Source organism: Rutilus rutilus (genome assembly GCF_951802725.1).
Source record: "Rutilus rutilus genome assembly, chromosome: 25".
NCBI classification, from domain to species: domain Eukaryota; kingdom Metazoa; phylum Chordata; class Actinopteri; order Cypriniformes; family Leuciscidae; genus Rutilus; species Rutilus rutilus.
The window spans coordinates 505,001-525,000 of record NC_140229.1 but is presented as its reverse complement, the minus strand read 5'-3'; the positions used below and the strand labels follow the sequence as shown (position 1 = coordinate 525,000).

The following is a 20,000-nucleotide window of genomic DNA, read 5'->3' as shown; positions in this document are numbered from 1 at the left end:
CTGACCAGCAGCTACACAGCCGAGATCCTGCTGTCTCACCTGCACTACCTCAGAGAGAGTGAGTGTCTCTCGCCTGTCTCTCTCTCTCTGTGTGTGTGTGTGTGTGTGTGTGTCTGACCGGCAGCTACACGGCCGAGGTCCTGCTGTCTCACCTGCACTACCTCAGAGAGAGTGAGTGTCTCTCGCCTGTCTCTCTCTCTCTGTGTGTGTGTGTGTGTGTGTGTGTGTGTGTGTGTGTGTCTGACCGGCAGCTACACGGCCGAGGTCCTGCTATTTCACCTGCACTACCTCAGAGAGAGTGAGTGTCTCTCGCCCGTCTGTCTCTCTCTCTCTCTCTCTCTCTCTCTCTCTCTCTGTGTGAGTGTGTGCATCAGCTGCTCATCATGACGCTTCATAAGCTCTTCATTACTGACCTCTGACCTCATTCACTCCACTGACCTCTGACCTCACTTTCACACGACTCATTAACATGCATTAATATGTCCGATTTAGACATGTGTGAATCTCATCAGACCTGTCCAGGTCATACTCCCCCCCCACCGAAAAACAGAAAATGTATATATTATCATTTAAATTTTAAGTAAAATTTAGATTTTTAAAACTTAAAATTTTAAACTGAATTATATTTTAAATAAAGTCTAAAGAAATGTTGGTTACACTTTCTATGAAGACCATGCTTATAATATTTATGTAAGGCATAATGTACATCCAGCCGGTTGTTATCTCAGAATAAACCCTACAGGGTGATCAGGATCAGGTCTTGCATCTGTTACAGTATGGAGACACAGGAGAGGAAGAATGATGGTGAATAGTGAGTATTTTGATAAATAAGGCTCGACGGGACTAGACTCTGGAAGGGCGGTCTCGACAGAACGAGACTCTGGAAGGGCGGTCTCGACAGTACAAGACTCTGGAAGGGCGGTCTCGACAGAACGAGACTCTGGAAGGGTGGTCTCGACAGTACAAGACTCTGGAAGGGCGGTCTCGACAGAACGAGACTCTGGAAGGGTGGTCTCTACAGAACGAGACTCTGGAAGGGCGGTCTCAACGGGACTAGACTCTGGAAGGGCGGTCTCGACGGGACTAGACTCTGGAAGGGTGGTCTCGATAGTACAAGACTCTGGAAGGGCGGTCTCGACAGAACGAGACTCTGGAAGGGCGGTCTCGACGGGACTAGACTCTGGAAGGGCGGTCTCGACGGGACTAGACTCTGGAAGGGTGGTCTCGACAGTACAAGACTCTGGAAGGGCGGTCTCGACGGGACTAGACTCTGGAAGGGTGGTCTCGACGGGACGAGACTCTGGAAGGGCGGTCTCGACGGAACAAGACTCTGGAAGGGCGGTCTCGATGGGACGAGACTCTGGAAGGACGGTCTTGACGGAACAAGACTCTGGAAGGGCGGTCTCCATGGGACGAGACTCTGGAAGGGTGGTCTCAACGGGACTAGACTCTGGAAGGGCGGTCTCGACGGGACGAGACTCTGGAAGGACGGTCTCGACGGAACAAGACTCTGGAAGGGCGGTCTCGACGGGACTAGACTCTGGAAGGGCGGTCTCGACGGGACGAGACTCTGGAAGGGCGGTCTCGACGGAACAAGACTCTGGAAGGGCGGTCTCGACGGGACTAGACTCTGGAAGGGCGGTCTCGACGGGACTAGACTCTGGAAAGGTGGTCTCGACGGGACTAGACTCTGGAAGGGTGGTCTCGACGGGACTAGACTCTGGAAGGGCGGTCTCGACGGGACTAGACTCTGGAAGGGCGGTCTCGACAGTACAAGACTCTGGAAGGGCGGTCTCGACGGGACTAGACTCTGGAAAGGTGGTCTCGACGGGACTAGACTCTGGAAGGGTGGTCTCGACGGGACGAGACTCTGGAAGGGCGGTCTCGACGGGACGAGACTCTGGAAGGGCGGTCTCGACGGAACAAGACTCTGGAAGGGCGGTCTCGACGGGACGAGACTCTGGAAGGACGGTCTCGACGGAACAAGACTCTGGAAGGGCGGTCTCCATGGGACGAGACTCTGGAAGGGTGGTCTCAACGGAACGAGACTCTGGAAGGGCAGTCTCAACGGGATGAGACTCTGGAAGGGCGGTCTCGACGGGATGAGACTCTGGAAGGGTGGTCTCGACGGGACTAGACTCTGGAAGGGTGGTCTCCACGGGACGAGACTGGAAGGGCGGTCTCGACAGAACGAAACTCTGGAAGGGTGGTCTTGACGGGATGAGACTCTGGAAGGGCGGTCTCCACGGGATGAGACTCTGGAAGGGCGGTCTCGATGGAACGAGACTCTGGAAGGGCGGTCTCGATGGAACGAGACTCTGGAAGGGCGGTCTCGACGGGATGAGACTCTGGAAGGGTGGTCTCGATGGAACGAGACTGGAAGGGCGGTCTCGACGGGATGAGACTCTGGAAGGGCGGTCTCGACGGGATGAGACTCTGGAAGGGCGGTCTCGACGGGACGAGACTCTGGAAGGACGGTCTCGACGGAACAAGACTCTGGAAGGGTGGTCTCCACGGGACGAGACTGGAAGGGCGGTCTCGACAGAACGAAACTCTGGAAGGGTGGTCTTGACGGGATGAGACTCTGGAAGGGCGGTCTCCACGGGATGAGACTCTGGAAGGGCGGTCTCGATGGAACGAGACTCTGGAAGGGCGGTCTCGATGGAACGAGACTCTGGAAGGGCGGTCTCGACGGGATGAGACTCTGGAAGGGTGGTCTCGATGGAACGAGACTGGAAGGGCGGTCTCGACGGGATGAGACTCTGGAAGGGCGGTCTCGACGGGACGAGACTCTGGAAGGACGGTCTCGACGGAACGAGACTCTGGAAGGGCGGTCTCCATGGGACGAGACTCTGGAAGGACGGTCTCGACGGAACGAGACTCTGGAAGGGCGGTCTCCATGGGACGAGACTCTGGAAGGGCGGTCTCCTTGGGACGAGACTCTGGAAGGGTGGTCTCAACGGAACGAGACTCTGGAAGGGCGGTCTCGACGGAATGAGACTCTGGAAGGGCGGTCTCGACGGAATGAGACTCTGGAAGGGCGGTCTCGACGGGACGAGCCTCTGGAAGGACGGTCTCGACGGAACGAGACTCTGGAAGGGCGGTCTCAACGGAATGAGACTCTGGAAGGGCGGTCTCGACGGGACAAAACTCTGGAAGGACGGTCTCGACGGAACGAGACTCTGGAAGGGCGGTCTCCATGGGACGAGACTCTGGAAGGGCGGTCTCCATGGGACGAGACTCTGGAAGGGTGGTCTCAACGGAACAAGACTCTGGAAGGGCGGTCTCGACGGGATGAGACTCTGGAAGGGTGGTCTCGATGGAACGAGACTGGAAGGGCGGTCTCGATGGGACTAGACTCTGGAAGGGCGGTCTCGACGGGATTAGACTCTGGAAGGGTGGTCTCGATGGAACGAGACTCTGGAAGGGTGGTCTCGACGGGACTAGACTCTGGAAGGGTGGTCTCGACGGGACTAGACTCTGGAAGGGTGGTCTCCACGGGACGAGACTGGAAGGGCGGTCTCGACAGAACGAAACTCTGGAAGGGTGGTCTCGATGGGATGAGACTCTGGAAGGGCGGTCTCCACGGGATGAGACTCTGGAAGGGCGGTCTCAACGGAACGAGACTCTGGAAGGGCGGTCTCGACGGGATGAGACTCTGGAAGGGTGGTCTCGACGGAATGAGACTCTGGAAGGGTGGTCTCCACGGGACGAGACTGGAAGGGCGGTCTCGACAGAACGAAACTCTGGAAGGGTGGTCTCGATGGGATGAGACTCTGGAAGGGCGGTCTCCACGGGATGAGACTCTGGAAGGGCGGTCTCAACGGAACGAGACTCTGGAAGGGCGGTCTCGACGGGATGAGACTCTGGAAGGGTGGTCTCGACGGAATGAGACTCTGGAAGGGTGGTCTCGATGGGACTAGACTCTGGAAGGGCGGTCTCGACGGGTAGAGACTCTGGAAGGGTGGTGTCGATGGAACGAGACTCTGGAAGGGCGGTCTCGACGGGATGAGACTCTGGAAGGGTGGTCTCCACGGGACGAGACTGGAAGGGCGGTCTCCACGGGATGAGACTCTGGAAGGGTGGTCTTGACGGGACTAGACTCTGGAAGGGTGGTCTCCACGGGACGAGACTGGAAGGGCGGTCTCGACAGAACGAAACTCTGGAAGGGTGGTCTTGACGGGATGAGACTCTGGAAGGGCAGTCTCGATGGAACGAGACTCTGGAAGGGCGGTCTTGACGGGATGAGACTCTGGAAGGGCGGTCTTGACGGGATGAGACTCTGGAAGGGTGTTCTCCACGGGACGAGACTGGAAGGGCGGTCTCGACAGAACGAAACTCTGGAAGGGCGGTCTTGACGGGATGAGACTCTGGAAGGGCGGTCTCGGCGGTTAGAGACTCTGGAAGGGCGGTCTTGACGGGATGAGACTCTGGAAGGGCGGTCTTGACGGGATGAGACTCTGGAAGGGTGGTCTCCACGGGACTAGACTCTGGAAGGGTGGTCTCCACGGGATGAGACTGGAAGGGCGGTCTTGACGGGATGAGACTGGAAGGGCGGTCTCGACAGAACGAAACTCTGGAAGGGCGGTCTTGACGGGATGAGACTCTGGAAGGGCGGTCTCGGCGGTTAGAGACTCTGGAAGGGCGGTCTCGACGGAACGAGAGAATAATAACTATATTATTTTTATAATTACTAATAAGTCATGCATTTGCTTTTTCAATGTGCATGCTCATAATCTATAATACACTGATTTATAAATAGTTCCAGAGACACTTGTTTGCTGTACCAATTATCAATTATGTCTTTAATGGTTAATGTTTGCATTAGAGGTCATAAAAGATCATTATGATTTGTTAAATCTGTATCTCCTCAGCCATTTGCATGGTTGCTTATAGAAGTTTGGAATTATACTGTATTGTTTTTTTTTCATTTTCCATTATTTTATCACAGCAATTATTGTTCATTAGTTACATTTACAAGTAAACAACTTAAAATGTATGATGAGCACATCTTCATAATTTCTTAACATTTTCTTTAGGAAAATTGCATCCTATGTTTTCACTTTACTTAAAGACAACATTGATGCATTTATAGAGGTTAGTAACTGTATTATTACTCACAATAAGTATTTATAAGAACACAACATGGCTATTAATGACAATATATTCACTTATTTGACAGAAATAAAACTGAATTACTAAAAAGTTATTGTAACTGTAATAAGATAAGATTATAGCAATGCAGGTTGCATCTTTATAAATACATTAATGGATCCATACAACTGACTAATTAATACTTATAAATCAGTGTATTATGGATTATGAGCATGCACATTGAAAAAGCAAATGCATGACATAAGTAATTATAAAAATAATATAAATGTAACTATAACTGTTATAGGTCGTAATGAGTCTATATAAATATATTTATAAAATAGTAATACTTATAAATAAGTATAAATGGAGCTATAATTCATTATATGCATGGGCTTCATAGAAAGTGTTACCAAAATGTTTTGCATTGTGACATGATTGTGATCAAACAGAAGCTCATTTCACCTTCAGCTCTCAGTATTTCTATTCATATCATTTATTTAATGTTGATTCAAATTAACATGTCAGAAGTGATGAGAATGAGATTTCTGTGCATTACAGTAACAAGAGTTTGTTGCAGAATGTGTTTAACTGTCACAGTGTGAAACATCTTCATGGTTTAAATATAAAATATTATTTTTTAAAAATTGCAGTGGATTTTGGGGTAAAATATGTGAAGTAGAGATAATTTTTCTTTGATATGCATGAGATGAGAGAGAAAGACGTTCTCTGTTTTCATCTGTCAGCGTCATGTCACAGGATGTTTCTTCAGTTGTTTTATTCTTTTATTTTTCATGTGAATGTTTTGTTTCTCAGCTCCACTTCCTCATTTGACTTCAGATGATGTTGACAAAGCCTTGCAAAACTCCCCGCGGTTAATGCATGCTCGCAATACAGGTAAGCAGCACTGCAGCTCCACCCCAGTCCCGCCCCCACTGCCTCTGACTCCGCCCCCACTGCATATGACCCCGCCTCACCGTCTTTGACACCGCCCCCTCCACCTCTGACCCCACCCCTTCCGCTTACAGCAGTCACACACACACACACACACACACTGTCTGATGTGCATGCAGCGCTGCGGTTCCCCAGTTGTTGTGCATGAGCTGCATGATGCTGAATGTGATCAGTTTAACAGGCGTCGCGTCGCTGATGTTTTCTGCTCGTGTGTGTCTTTCAGGAGGAGCGAGTTTCATCTTCCCTAACGCCCCCGTTTACCCTGCAGACAACAGCAGAGGAGCCAGCAGAGCAGGTCACACACACTTATACACACACACACACACATGTCAGGCCCCTGAAACACACACACACACACACACACACTTATACACACACTCACACTCTCACTCACACACACGTCAGGCCACACAAACACACACACACACACACACACACACACACACACAAACACACACACACACACACACACTTATACACACACTCACACTCTCACTCACACACACGTCAGGCCACACAAACACACACACACACACACACACAAACACACACACACACACACATACACGTCAGGCCCCTGAAACACTCACACACACACACACACACACACACACACACACACATACACACGTCAGGCCCCTGAAACACACACACACACACACACGTCAGGCCCCTGAAACACTCACACACACACACACACACACACACACACACGTCAGGCTCTTGAAACACACACACACACGTCAGGCCCCTGAAACACACACACACACACACACATGTCAGGCCCCTGAAACACTCACACACACACACACACACACACACACACGTCAGGCCCCTGAAACACTCACACACACACACACACACACACACACACACACACACACGTCAGGCCCCTGAAACACACACACACACGTCAGGCCCCTGAAACACACACACACACACATGTCAGGCCCCTGAAACACTCACACACACACACACACACGTCAGGCCCCTGAAACACTCACACACACACACACACACACACACACACACACACGTCAGGCTCTTGAAACACACACACTCACACACACTGAAGGAGGCTCTTGAAGCTGTGTGAGGATAAAACACTCAGGCCCCTGAAACACACACACACACACACACACACACACACACACGTCAGGCCCCTGAAACACTCACACACACACACTCACACACACACGTCAGGCTCCTGAAACACACACACTCACACACACACACTGAAGGAGGCTCTTGAAGCTGTGTGAGGATAAAACACTCAGGCCCCTGAAACACACACACACACGTCAGGCCCCTGAAACACACTCACACACACACACACACATGTCAGGCCCCTGAAACACACACACTCACACACACACTCACTGAAGGAGGCTCTTGAAGCTGTGTGAGGATAAAACACTCAGGCCCCTGAAGATAAAATTGCGTTTTTGAGAGAGAAAAAACTGATAAGATATGTATGTCATATTTTATTATAACATTCAGAAACAGTGTAAAATATTTAAACATAACATGCTATTTTATAAAATAAAAAGATAAAAAGTGCTGCTTTATGCTGCTATTTGCTCATGTACAACTAAACCTTTGTGGTATTTTAATGGGTCACTAATCCATTCTAATTTAATTTAATTTACATTTACATTTACATTTATTCATTTAGCGGACGCTTTTATCCAAAGCGACTACACATGAGAACAACAGAAGCAGTCAAACTAACAGTAGGACAACAATATGCAAGTGCTGTGACCCTTCTCAGTTTAATCTAGCGCTGTACATGTGACGCCCTTTACCCTCCAGCAGAGGGCCAGTCTGTGTTTAATAACATCATTATTCACTGTATAGAGTGACGACCTGCAACTGTCACCGCACAGAGCGATTTCTGCCTGATTTACAGCATAAAACTTCAACTTAGTTTGTTGATATAAATTGATGTATGTAGGTTGGATCTCTTTGAATGCAAATGAGCAGTTTAAGCACACACACACACTCTGTCTCAACATGACGTGTGTGTGTTCTCTCTCAGAGGTCAGCTATGACGTGGTCAGGCGCTCTGGATGGACTCAGCCTGTGTCTGCAGCTAAAGGTTGGACAGACGTTCACTGCTCGCTTTAGCCACTGTCAGAGACTGTTTAACCTGAGTGTGTCTTTTCCTCAGTTTCCCAGAGTTCTGCTGCCATCCTGAGCAAAGCTGAGGAGCAGAGAGCTCAGTTAGGTGAGAGGATCATGGGTAATCCAGACACGAGCAGATCGGTTCATATCAGTTCAGCAAACACAACTACAGCATTCAACAATAATACCTCAAATATTTATTCAAAAGAAAACAAATTGTTAGGAAGAAAATAACTCTACAAACTGGTTTCAAACTGGTTTCAGCTGATTTCCCAGTTTTAAATGATGGATTAGTTTTGTTTTCCTGAAATGACTTGGGAAAAGCACAGTAACTGAACACAGTTGTTGCATTTAGAGCAGGCGACATATAGAAGGACTGACTGTGATATTGCCTGATTTAAAAAATGTTTTATAAATATCCGACAGTGTTGAGAGGAGACACTGAACCTTCATCCTGTGTCAGTGATGCTTCTTTACAAGATACATGTTTATATTCATATATGGTGTAATATTTCACTCTTCTTCTGGTGATTTTTGTGATGAGAATGACTGATTTTGTTGCTTTAATTTCCACAGTTTAGGGGAAAATTGAACTTTTTAATAGTTAGCATACCACATTTATCATATTATTTATGACACTCGAGACAATAGTCACACATGACAGAAGCGAATGCAGAAAGCTTAAATAAAGGAAATCAAATAAAGCATAAATGAAGTGAACGGGTTGATTTGTGTGTGATGTTTGTCGTCTTCTCTGCAGATCCGTATCAGATCTTAGGGCCGACGAGCAGCAGGCTGGCCAATCCAGGTGAGAGTCAGAGCTCTTCTAGACTCAGTCAGATTTATTTATATAGTACTTTACACAATACACATTGTTTCAAAGCAGCTTGATGTTAATGTTTATATGTTATGAATATCTTAATGCCTTATAGCTGCTTAGAGTTGGACGATAATATACTTACATTTATAGTATATATTGCTTTGTTAGCTCCAAAACTCTGGAATAGCCTTCCTGATACTGTTCGTTGCTCAGACTCGCTCTCCCAGTTTAAAACTAGATTAAAGTCGCATCTCTTCAGCCAGGCATTCATATAATATTTTTAATCTTACAGTCCAAATTACAATCCGGCCTCTAGTTAATAAACGCCAGAGGAGAACTGGCCCCCGACTGAGCCTGGGTTCTCCCAAGGTTTTTTTTTCTCCATTGGGTCACCTGATGGAGTTTTAGGACACTATTAGGTCACTTGATGGAGTTTTTCGGTTCCTTGCCACTGTTGCCTTTGGCTTGCTCAGTTGGGGATATTCTGGATATCTAATTTGATTTTATCAATAAATTCCACTAGAAACAAACCTTGTTGTATTATTTTAATTTAATACTGTGAAGCTGCTTTGATACAATCTGTATTGTGAAAAGCGCTATACAAATATACTTGACTTGACTTGACTTTGTGTGAGAGTACTGTATGTACGCAGATAAAGTTTGACATTTAATTATATATCCAACTTTATATAAACCTAACCCTGCAAAATAGTATTGTTATGTTTTGCTACGATATATAGTTATGTTTTGCTATTGTATCTATAGAGCTGTGTGATCTAGTTTTGCAGCGATATATAGAGCTGTACGATAGTTACATTCTGCGACGATATATAGAGTTGTATGATATAGTTACATTTGTGATGATATATAAAGCTGTACGATATATAGTTACATTTTGTGACAGTATTAAGTGCTGTAGAATTTATAGATTCTGTTTGCGATATATATAGAGCTGTACAATATATACAGTAGTTATGTTTTGCGCAATATATAGTTAAGTTTTGCAACAATATAGAGCTGTACGATATATAAATTTAAGTTTTGCCACTATATAGAGCTGTACAATATATAGTTACGTTTTGCGATGATATAAAGAGCTGTACGATGTATAGTTACATTTTGCTACAATATAAAGTGCTCTACAATGTATAGTTACGTTTTGCGATGATATAAAGAGCTGTACGATGTATAGTTACATTTTGCGACAATATAAAGTGCTGAACAATGTATAGTTACGTTTTGCAACGATATATAGAGCTGCGTGATATAGTTACATTTGTTATGATATATAGAGTTGTACGAAATATAGGGCCCTATTTTATCGATCTGAAACGCAAGTATCAAGCGCGAAACGCAAGTAACTTTGTGGGCGGATCTCGGGCGCTGTTGCTATTATACCGGCGGGATAAATGACTCTTGCGCTCGACGCAAATCTAAAATGTGTTGGTCTGAAGTCGCTTCATTACTCATTGGTGTGGTTTGGGCGTAACGTGAAATAAACCAATCAGAGCGTCATCTCACATTCCCTTTAAGAGCAGGCGTGCTTGTTCCATGGCGGATTGCTATTATAACGGCGGATTTGCCAGACGCACGCCAGGAGCGGTTCACAGCCGAGGAGACCGACGTTCTCGCCAGGGCCGTAAAACACAGAGAAGTGACATTGGGGATGGAGAAACACACACAGATTAGCTTCGGTTAAACAGGCGTATGATAATTTGGGTTAATGTGTAAGCTAGATTTATGCTTTTATAATAAACGATCTGTCTATCTATCTATCTATCTATCTATCTATCTATCTATCGTAATAATGTATGATTTGCAAAAATGAAAACTGCTGCTTTTGTGTAGATGAGAGAATCAAAGTGTATGCGCGTTGTGCACACGCTACATTGATTAAGGCCAAGCATGCGCCCTTAAAATAGCATATGAATAACATGCGCAACGCGCCGCTGACTTTAAACTAGGTTTTTTCGGTCAGTGGCGCAATTGTTTTCTAAACCTGTAAAATAGCACCAGGGAACGTTTGCGCCGGAACACGCCTCCTCTTCTCGCTGAACCGCCCCCGGGAGCGCAAGTGTATTTCTTAGTTAACCGACGTGCATCTGTGGAGGGAAAAGTCCGCCTTGCGCAGGTGCAAAATAGGAATGATACATGCGTCAGTGTACAAAGTCAATTGCGCTGGGTGCAAGATAGAGCCCATAGTTATGTTTTGCGATGATATAAAGAGCTGTACGATATATAGTTACGTTTTGCGACCATATATAGAGCTGTATGATATACGTTTTGGACAAAATATAGAGTTGTACGATATATAGTTATGTTTTGTGATATATATAGAGCTGTACGACATATATAGTTACGTTTTGCTAAAACATATAGAGCTGTACGATATATAGTTACGTTTTGCAACGATACATAGAGCTGTACGATATATAGTTACGTTTTGCAACAATATAAAGCGCTGTACAATATAAACTTACGATATGTATAGTTATATTTTGCGATGATGTATAGAGCTGAACGATTTAAAAAAAAAAAACAGATGAGATGAGTGTACTGTATGTAGGCAGATAAAGTTGTATAAACTTCTAGTAATTGTCTAATTTGTTAATTAGTTTAAGTAGTGACCCTAATGTGTCATCAGGCTCAGGTCAGATCCAGCTGTGGCAGTTCCTCCTGGAGCTTCTGTCCGACAGCGCCAACTCGTCCTGCATCACGTGGGAAGGAACCAACGGCGAGTTCAAGATGACCGACCCCGACGAGGTGGCGCGGCGCTGGGGGGAGAGGAAGAGCAAACCCAACATGAACTACGACAAGCTGAGTCGAGCCCTGCGCTACTACTACGACAAGAACATCATGACCAAAGTGCACGGCAAACGCTACGCGTACAAGTTCGACTTCCACGGCATCGCGCAGGCCCTTCAGCCTCACCCCCCCGACTCGTCCATGTACAAGTACCCCGCGGATCTGCCCTACATGAGCTCCTACCACACACACCCGCAGAAGATGAACTTCATGTCTCCGCATCCTCAGGCCATGAACGTCACATCGTCCGGGTTCTTCAGCGGCCCGAGTCCGTACTGGAACGCTCCGGGATCGGGAATCTACCCCGGACCACGACACCCCCCCACACACATGCCCTCCTACTACTAGACATCTACATCACAAACATCTCAAGACACCAAACTGGAGAATCCCAACCATCCGCCGGCACTCGCCGGATATAAAGCAGGAGAAAGCGTCTGGAATCCGGGAGCCGCGTGGATTCAGCGACGGGAATGTGAAAGTGGCAATATAACATGTAAAAGAGGCTTTTATGCTGCATGATCAAGTACTTATTCAGCTATATGTTCATGTGTACCTTATTGTACAAACATATCAGAGGGAGTTCAGAGAGAGAGAGAGAACGTGAGACAGGTCGGAGGAAGAGAGACAGGCGTGTGAGGTGAGAGAGGACGCTGAGGTATGTGAGAAGATGAAGATTAATCTCTTGCCATATTTTATCAGTATTATGTCGCCCGTATGGCATCAGAGATCGATACTTGCCTTGAAAATGGCGAAAACTGGAATTTAAAGCTTTCAGATGTTTTTAATGACATCCAACCTTTAAAGACCGAGGTGCATTTATATGAACACGTGCCTTACTATGGGAGCTAGTTCACGCCAGGTGACTGCGACTTTTTATCTCGCAATTAAGAGTTTATATCTGCAATTTTGACTTTCTCGCAATACTGACTTTTTCTCACAATTGTGTTTATATCTCGCATTTTTGAAATATTTCTCGCAATACCTAGTTTATATCTTGCAATTCCGACTTTTTCTCGCAATTCCAAGTTTATATCCACAATTCTGACTTTTTATCTCGCAATACTGACTTTTTCTCGCAATTCCGAGTTTATATCCACAATTCTGACTTTTTCTCGCAATACTGACTTTTTCTCACAATTGCGAGTTTATATCTCGCAATATTCTCGCAATTCCTAGTTATATCTCACAATTCTGAAATATTTCTCGCAATACCTAGTTTATATCTCGTAATTCTGACTTTTTCTTGCAATTCCGAGTTTATATTTGCAATTTAGATTTTCTCGCAATACTGACTTTTTCTCACAATTGCGAGTTTATATCGCATAATTCTGACTTTTTCTCGCAATTCCAAGTTTATATCCACAATTCTGACTTTTTATCTCGCAATTCTGACTTTTTTCTCGCAATTCCGAGTTTATATAAAAAGTCGCAATTACTTTTTTTCTTCTTTTCTTCTGTGGCGGAAACCAGCTTCCATACCTTATAGAGGGATCCAGCTGAAGAGATGTACCAAAGATACCAGTATTATTATTAATTATTATGATGTTCTGAGTCACAAACGCTGTGCGTTTGTTAGATTGAAGTATACAGTTCAGTGTTATAATTCTTTTTATATAATAGATATATAACTTATGCATTTAAACACTACGAGTTGATCTCAGCCAGCCAAACAGACATTTTATCACAGACGTAGAGAAACGGCAGTTTGATGATTCTCTGTATTATCAGTTGTTTACAGTGAACACACACACGCGTGTTCGTATGACGCTGGACTGGCAGCACACGGGCTCTGACCGACTGAACCCAGATCAGATCAGTTCGCTCAGAGACGCCCTGATGCTCTGAGATTGTTGACAAAGGGAAGAAAACATATATTTGGATAAATTATATGGTTTTCTACTGAATAATTTTAATAAACTATTTTCAACAACGTCGTTCTTCTCGTTTGAGTAAAGAAACACCCACATTGCCTCTTGTTTCTTTCATAGACAGAGACTAGCATATACTGTTGCCTCAAAACACACACACACACACATACTCTCTCTCTCTCACACACACACACTGTTAGGACCTGTGGCTCCAAAAGGCCGCTACAAAGGAAGGGACACACTCTGTCGTCAGATTTAACTCAAGATTTATTAACAGAACAGAAAACTAAAGCAAACAAGTGCAAATGTAGCATCAGTCAAATCAGTAATGTAGAGGATGATGTAGTTATGAACTGTAATGTAATGTAATGTGGCTCCAGTGTAAGTGTAGCAACGGAAAGGTTAACAATGTAAACAAACAAAATGTGGAGCGCCGAGGAGTAGAACAATAGGCATCCAGTGAGCGTGATGAAACCACTCGTGGAATCACCCATCGTCTAGATACGGGGCGTCACTTACCGGATCATCACAACACACACACACACACACACACACACACACACACACACACACACACACACACACACACACACACACACACAGGCTGTCCGAGCGTCTCTGTTGCCACAACAGTCATGAACTGTATAATCATTTGAAGACAATGTATCTTTCAATGTAGAAACTCTAGTTGGATTTAAAACACAAATATAATTCTCATATTTATTCAAGGGGAAACATGGATCAAATAGTTTTTTCTAAAACAATTGCATTAGTTCTGATATGGATTAAAATATATTATGAGTAAAACAAACCAGAAAATACAAACTGTGGATAGATTGGATGGTGAAAGTGTCTCTATGTGAAGGTGGAGGATCATTTAAAGCGATTGATGGTGAAGTAAGACATTATATTCTGATTAAATAAGACAATCAGCTGTTGTCTATGTGAATATACAGTAAAGTGTAATTTATTCCTGAGATCGAAGCTGAATTTTCAGCATCATTACTCTTCAGCATCACAGTCTTCAGTGTCACATGATCCTTCAGAAATCACTCTAATATGATGATTTGATGATCAAGAAACACTTACTCACACATTCATTTGTGATTTTTACTGTATTTTTTATTTTAAAAAATCAGCTTTGATCACAGGAATAAATTACACTTTACTATACACTCACCTAAAGGATTATTAGGAACACCTGTTCAATTTCTCATTAATGCAATTATCTAATCAACCAATCACATGGCAGTTGCTTCAATGCATTTAGGGGTGTGGTCCTGGTCAAGACAATCTCCTGAACTCCAAACTGAATGTCAGAATGGGAAAGAAAGGTGATTTAAGCAATTTTGAGCGTGGCATGGTTGTTGGTGCCAGACGGGCCGGTCCGAGTATTTCACAATCTGCTCAGTTACTGGGATTTTCACGCACAACCATTTCTAGGTTTTACAAAGAATGGTGTGAAAAGGGAAAAACATCCAGTATGCGGCAGTCCTGTGGGCGAAAATGCCTTGTTGATGCTAGAGGTCAGAGGAGAATGGGCCGACTGATTCAAGCTGATAGAAGAGCAACTTTGACTGAAATAACCACTCGTTACAACCGAGGTATGCAGCAAAGCATTTGTGAAGCCACAACACGCACAACCTTGAGGCGGATGGGCTACAACAGCAGAAGACCCCACCGGGTACCACTCATCTCCACTACAAATAGGAAAAAGAGGCTACAATTTGCAGGAGCTCACCAAAATTGGACAGTTGAAGACTGGAAGAATGTTGCCTGGTCTGATGAGTCTCGATTTCTGTTGAGACATTCAGATGGTAGAGTCAGAATTTGGCGTAAACAGAATGAGAACATGGATCCATCATGCCTTGTTACCACTGTGCAGGCTGGTGGTGGTGGTGTAATGGTGTGGGGGATGTTTTCTTGGCACACTTTAGGCCCCTTAGTGCCAATTGGGCATCGTTTAAATGCCACGGCCTACCTGAGCATTGTTTCTTAACATGTCCATCCCTTTATGACCACCATGTACCCATCCTCTGATGGCTACTTCCAGCAGGATAATGCACCATGTCACAAAGCTTGAATCATTTAAAATTGGTTTCTTGAACATGACAATGAGTTCACTGTACTAAAATGGCCCCCACAGTCACCAGATCTCAACCCAATAGAGCATCTTTGGGATGTGGTGGAACGGGAGCTTCGTGCCCTGGATGTGCATCCCACAAATCTCCATCAACTGCAAGATGCTATCCTATCAATATGGGCCAACATTTCTAAAGAATGCTTTCAGCACCTTGTTGAATCAATGCTACGTAGAATTAAGGCAGTTCTGAAGGCGAAAGGGGGTCAAACACAGTATTAGTATGGTGTTCCTAATAATCCTTTAGGTGAGTGTATATTCACATAGAAAACAGCTGATTTATATTCGAATAATATTTTGTGATTTTTACTGTATTTTTAAATAAATAAATGCAGCTTTGATCACAGGAATAAATCACACTTTAAATAAAGCCGCAGATAAATCATTCCCGATTCACTTCGATCGACAGGAATGAGGAGTAATGGAGTGTTTCCGTCACGCAGATCTCCCGGCTCTCCTCACTCCCGCCTGTACTCCTCCTCCAGCTGGAGCTTCTCCGTGTCGCAGAGGCTCATCGGCGGGCACACCGTCACCCTGTCGAACACGCTGAGGTCCGCGGTGAGTTTCCCCCCGCTCATGTGGGACAGCACCGGCGTGAACTCGTGAGCCCACAGGATTTCCTGAGGCGTGTATGAGGTCCGGCTCTGGCAGGAGGAGGCCGTGGACTCGACGGTCCCGTTCAGGGTCACGAGCAGCTCGAACTCTCGTCTCGTGAGCTCGTCCGCCGTGAGGTTAGCTAGCGGACTTCTCTCGTCCAGCGCATGCGAGAAGGTTAGCGGTAGCAAGAGGAACGGACACTCTCCGCTCTCGTCCAGCTGGAAGTCAACGTTCTCCTGATGAACGAGGATCTTCTCTCCCTCTTGCGTGACGCGAGTTGATAGAAGTTTCCCTGAGAGCTGGCACTGAATCAACAGGCTGTTCCTTAGGTTAGCGACGCGTACCATGAGACGTAGCCTCCCGTCGCGCACACACACCACCGCCATGCGACTGAACCGGATGCTGCCCGCACGCTTCTTCGGTCGCGCTAGCTTAGCGAGAAACGCTCCGGTGACAAAGATCTCGGCTAGCCCTGTTAGCACTAGCTGTAGCACTAGCGTCAGGATCGCGAGAGGACATTCCTCAGACACGTGCCGGAAGCCGTAGCCGATGGTGCTCTGGGTCTCCAGGGAGAACAGGTACGCGCCGGTTAGCGAGTCCACGTTCATCACGCACGGCGTGTGATTGGAGGACGGGTCCGAGTCGAAGTCGCCGTGGCTCAGGCCGATGAGGTAGAACACGACACCGAACACGAACCACGTCATGACGAAGGTGGAGGCGAAGAGAGTGATCTTGTAACGCCATTTGATGTCCACCACCGTGGTCCAGATGTCGTGCAGGAACAGCTTGATCATTCCCTCCACGTTATCGATCTTCACGTTACTGTGGCCGTCTTTGGACACCAGGCGCCGCACGCTCTCCGTCATCCTGAGCTTCTGTCCTGAGGAGGAGAAAACACAGGCTAACTCCAGCTGCTCCACAGGGTTAGACAGGAGAATAACAGAATCAATGGCGACGTTTACATGCACAGCTTTTGTTTCAATCGGACCGAATTCAATCTGATTGATGCATCCGAACGTAGTGTTTACATAAACTAAATAAACTGCCCAAAATCAGTCGTGTGTGGATGAGAGTCTGAAGCAGCACTGGTGGGCCGTTGTCCTGCTCCACTTCACACACGCAGAAGAGGAGGATTATAGGAGGACGAGACACTCGTTTATACTACACTTTATTCAACAGGAACGTTGAATAAGTGTCTTGTTCAGCGCGTCAAATGTCATTACGCTATTTCTATGTCATTACGCTATTTCTACATTATTACGCTATTTCTACATCATTACGCTATTTCTACATCACTACGCTATTTCTACATCATTACGCTATTTCTACATCACTACGCTATTTCTACGTCATTACACTATTTCTACATCATTACGCTATTTCTACATCACTACGCTATTTCTACATCATTACGCTATTTCTACATCACTACGCTATTTCTACGTCATTACGCTATTTCTACGTCATTACGCTATTTCTACGTCATTACGCTATTTCTACATCACTACGCTATTTCTACATCATTACGCTATTTCTACATCACTACGCTATTTCTACGTCATTACGCTATTTCTACGTCATTACGCTATTTCTACGTCACTACGCTATTTCTACATTATTACGCTATTTCTACATCATTACGCTATTTCTACATCATTACGCTATTTCTACATCACTACGCTATTTCTATATCATTACGCTATTTCTACATCACTACGCTATTTCTACATCATTACGCTATTTCTACATCATTACGCTATTTCTACATCACTACGCTATTTCTACATTATTACGCTATTTCTACATCATTACGCTATTTCTACGTCATTACGCTATTTCTACATCACTACGCTATTTCTACATCATTACGCTATTTCTACATCATTACGCTATTTCTACATCATTACGCTATTTCTACATCACTACGCTATTTCTACATCACTAAGCTATTTCTACGTCATTACGCTATTTCTACGTCATTACGCTATTTCTACATTATTACGCTATTTCTACATCATTACGCTATTTCTACATCATTACGCTATTTCTACATCATTACGCTATTTCTACATCACTACGCTATTTCTACATCACTACGCTATTTCTACGTCATTACGCTATTTCTACGTCATTACGCTATTTCTACATCACTACGCTATTTCTATATTATTACGCTATTTCTACATCATTACGCTATTTCTACATTATTATGCTATTTCTACATCATTACGCTATTTCTACATTACTACGCTATTTCTACATTACGCTATTTCTACGTCATTACGCTATTTCTTATACAGATAAATTCATTTGATTCAGTCAAATCAATAATAGTCAAGTCTCCTTCATTTATACAGCGCTTTAACAATATAGATGTTTCACAGCAGCTTTACAGTGATAACAGGAGATTACAGTAACAGAGATTGTTTAGGCTTTACAGCAGATCTAGAATAAAGTTATTGTCCAGATAAAGTTAGTTTTGATTGATTCACTTCCGTTGTAAAGATCATTAGTTATTAACTTAGGGGCCGCTAACACGACACCGTTCTAACATAAGACAGAAACTTTTAATGTGTTCTGGCCGTTCATTCACACACAACAGTGTTTGGAGCTCGAGAACACACTCTGAAACAGGATCCAAGGCACAAGTTTTGAAAATTCTTGAAAAACTTTATCATCTCTGTGTAAACTTCAAAAACGTGAATCTGTGAAACGGTGGCGGCGTGCACATGCGTATCTCGTGTTAAGTCTATGATATGTGTGTTTGAATATATCTATATGCGCAGGCGCGTAGTCCTTCTTTACAAAGTGACATCACTACATTACTTGTCTGGCAGCATAATGCAGAATTATTAACCGTTTCCATGAATCCATGTGAACTGGAATCATTTTGCTAATGTTTAATCTGTGGGGAAGGAGGCCTTCACAGGAGAGACTAGTGGACACTTATAATACAGCCGATCTTACGTGTCTTTAAACCCACGTGATCCTGAACTCCATCAGGACACAGAAGTGGAGAAACCAGGCTGCATTAATATCATTCAGTCACAGTTCTCCTTCAGGTCCTCTTCATCACAGTCGGCTAATGACAATCTTTAACTCATTATTAGATGCTTCAGACTTCAGACTGCGGGTAAACTCTCTCTGCTGTTCTCCTGAGTTAATCAACAGTTCTTCAGTTGTAAATTAACAGAGCAGCTCACGTTCACAAACACACATTCATAAACACTGTATATAAACGAGGAGATTCAGAACTGCATAACCGCCTTTAATCTGTCGGATCCAGTGAGCTTCTGCTGGTTTCTCACCTGTAATCTGAGCCGGTCGAATGTCTCAGTTCTTCTGCTGTTCTGGGGTTTGTGTGACTCTGCGTCTCCGTTGAGGACAGTTAATGAGAGTCTGAAGAAGGAAATTACAGTCAGACTAGTCCAGCCGGTCCTCAGGAACGCCTCCTTCTGTCTCATATGTTACTGTTATGAGTCCAAACACACAGAAAGATCCGATACACACCATCACACTCGTACTGTCAGCACTGCAAACATCACGCTCAAACTCAGTGTTACTCCTTTTACAGCACACACATCTGACATTATTA

The 20,000-nt window shown here is 45.0% G+C and overlaps 2 protein-coding genes across 5 annotated transcripts in view; one reads left to right on the top strand and one right to left on the bottom strand.

The window, feature by feature from the left end:
- The window catches only part of erg (ETS transcription factor ERG), a 38,194-nt gene extending 24,432 nt beyond the window's left edge, over nucleotides 1-13,762 (top strand). For 2 of the 4 annotated variants that reach the window (XM_084400054.1, XM_084400056.1), the window contains exons 4-10: nucleotides 1-58; nucleotides 5,911-5,991; nucleotides 6,272-6,343; nucleotides 8,087-8,146; nucleotides 8,219-8,275; nucleotides 8,933-8,980; nucleotides 11,637-13,761. The exon at nucleotides 1-58 is cut by the window's left edge and continues 146 nt beyond it. In XM_084400054.1, coding sequence (XP_084256180.1) covers nucleotides 1-58; nucleotides 5,911-5,991; nucleotides 6,272-6,343; nucleotides 8,087-8,146; nucleotides 8,219-8,275; nucleotides 8,933-8,980; nucleotides 11,637-12,145 — 885 coding nt within the window. In that variant the 3' untranslated portion in view covers nucleotides 12,146-13,761. Of the gene's footprint in view, nucleotides 59-5,910; nucleotides 5,992-6,271; nucleotides 6,344-8,086; nucleotides 8,147-8,218; nucleotides 8,276-8,932; nucleotides 8,981-11,636 lie in introns of all 4 variants that reach the window. The other 2 variants (XM_084400053.1, XM_084400055.1) reach the window with 2 other exon arrangements.
- Nucleotides 13,763-15,719: 1,957 nt separating this feature from the next.
- kcnj15 (potassium inwardly rectifying channel subfamily J member 15) lies at nucleotides 15,720-19,779 on the bottom strand. The gene is made up of 2 exons (XM_084400059.1): nucleotides 19,714-19,779; nucleotides 15,720-17,285 (listed from the first exon to the last, which is right to left on the bottom strand). Exon 2 carries the CDS (start codon nucleotides 17,269-17,271, stop codon nucleotides 16,267-16,269), a length of 1,005 nt encoding a protein of 334 aa, XP_084256185.1. The 5' UTR covers nucleotides 17,272-17,285; nucleotides 19,714-19,779; the 3' UTR covers nucleotides 15,720-16,266.
- Nucleotides 19,780-20,000: the final 221 nt, after the last annotated feature.

What these genes read in the sequence shown, in the direction of transcription:
- kcnj15 (XM_084400059.1), bottom strand. Translation starts at nt 17,271, where the DNA reads ATGACGGAGAGCGTGCGGCGCCTGGTGTCCAAAGACGGCCACAGTAAC.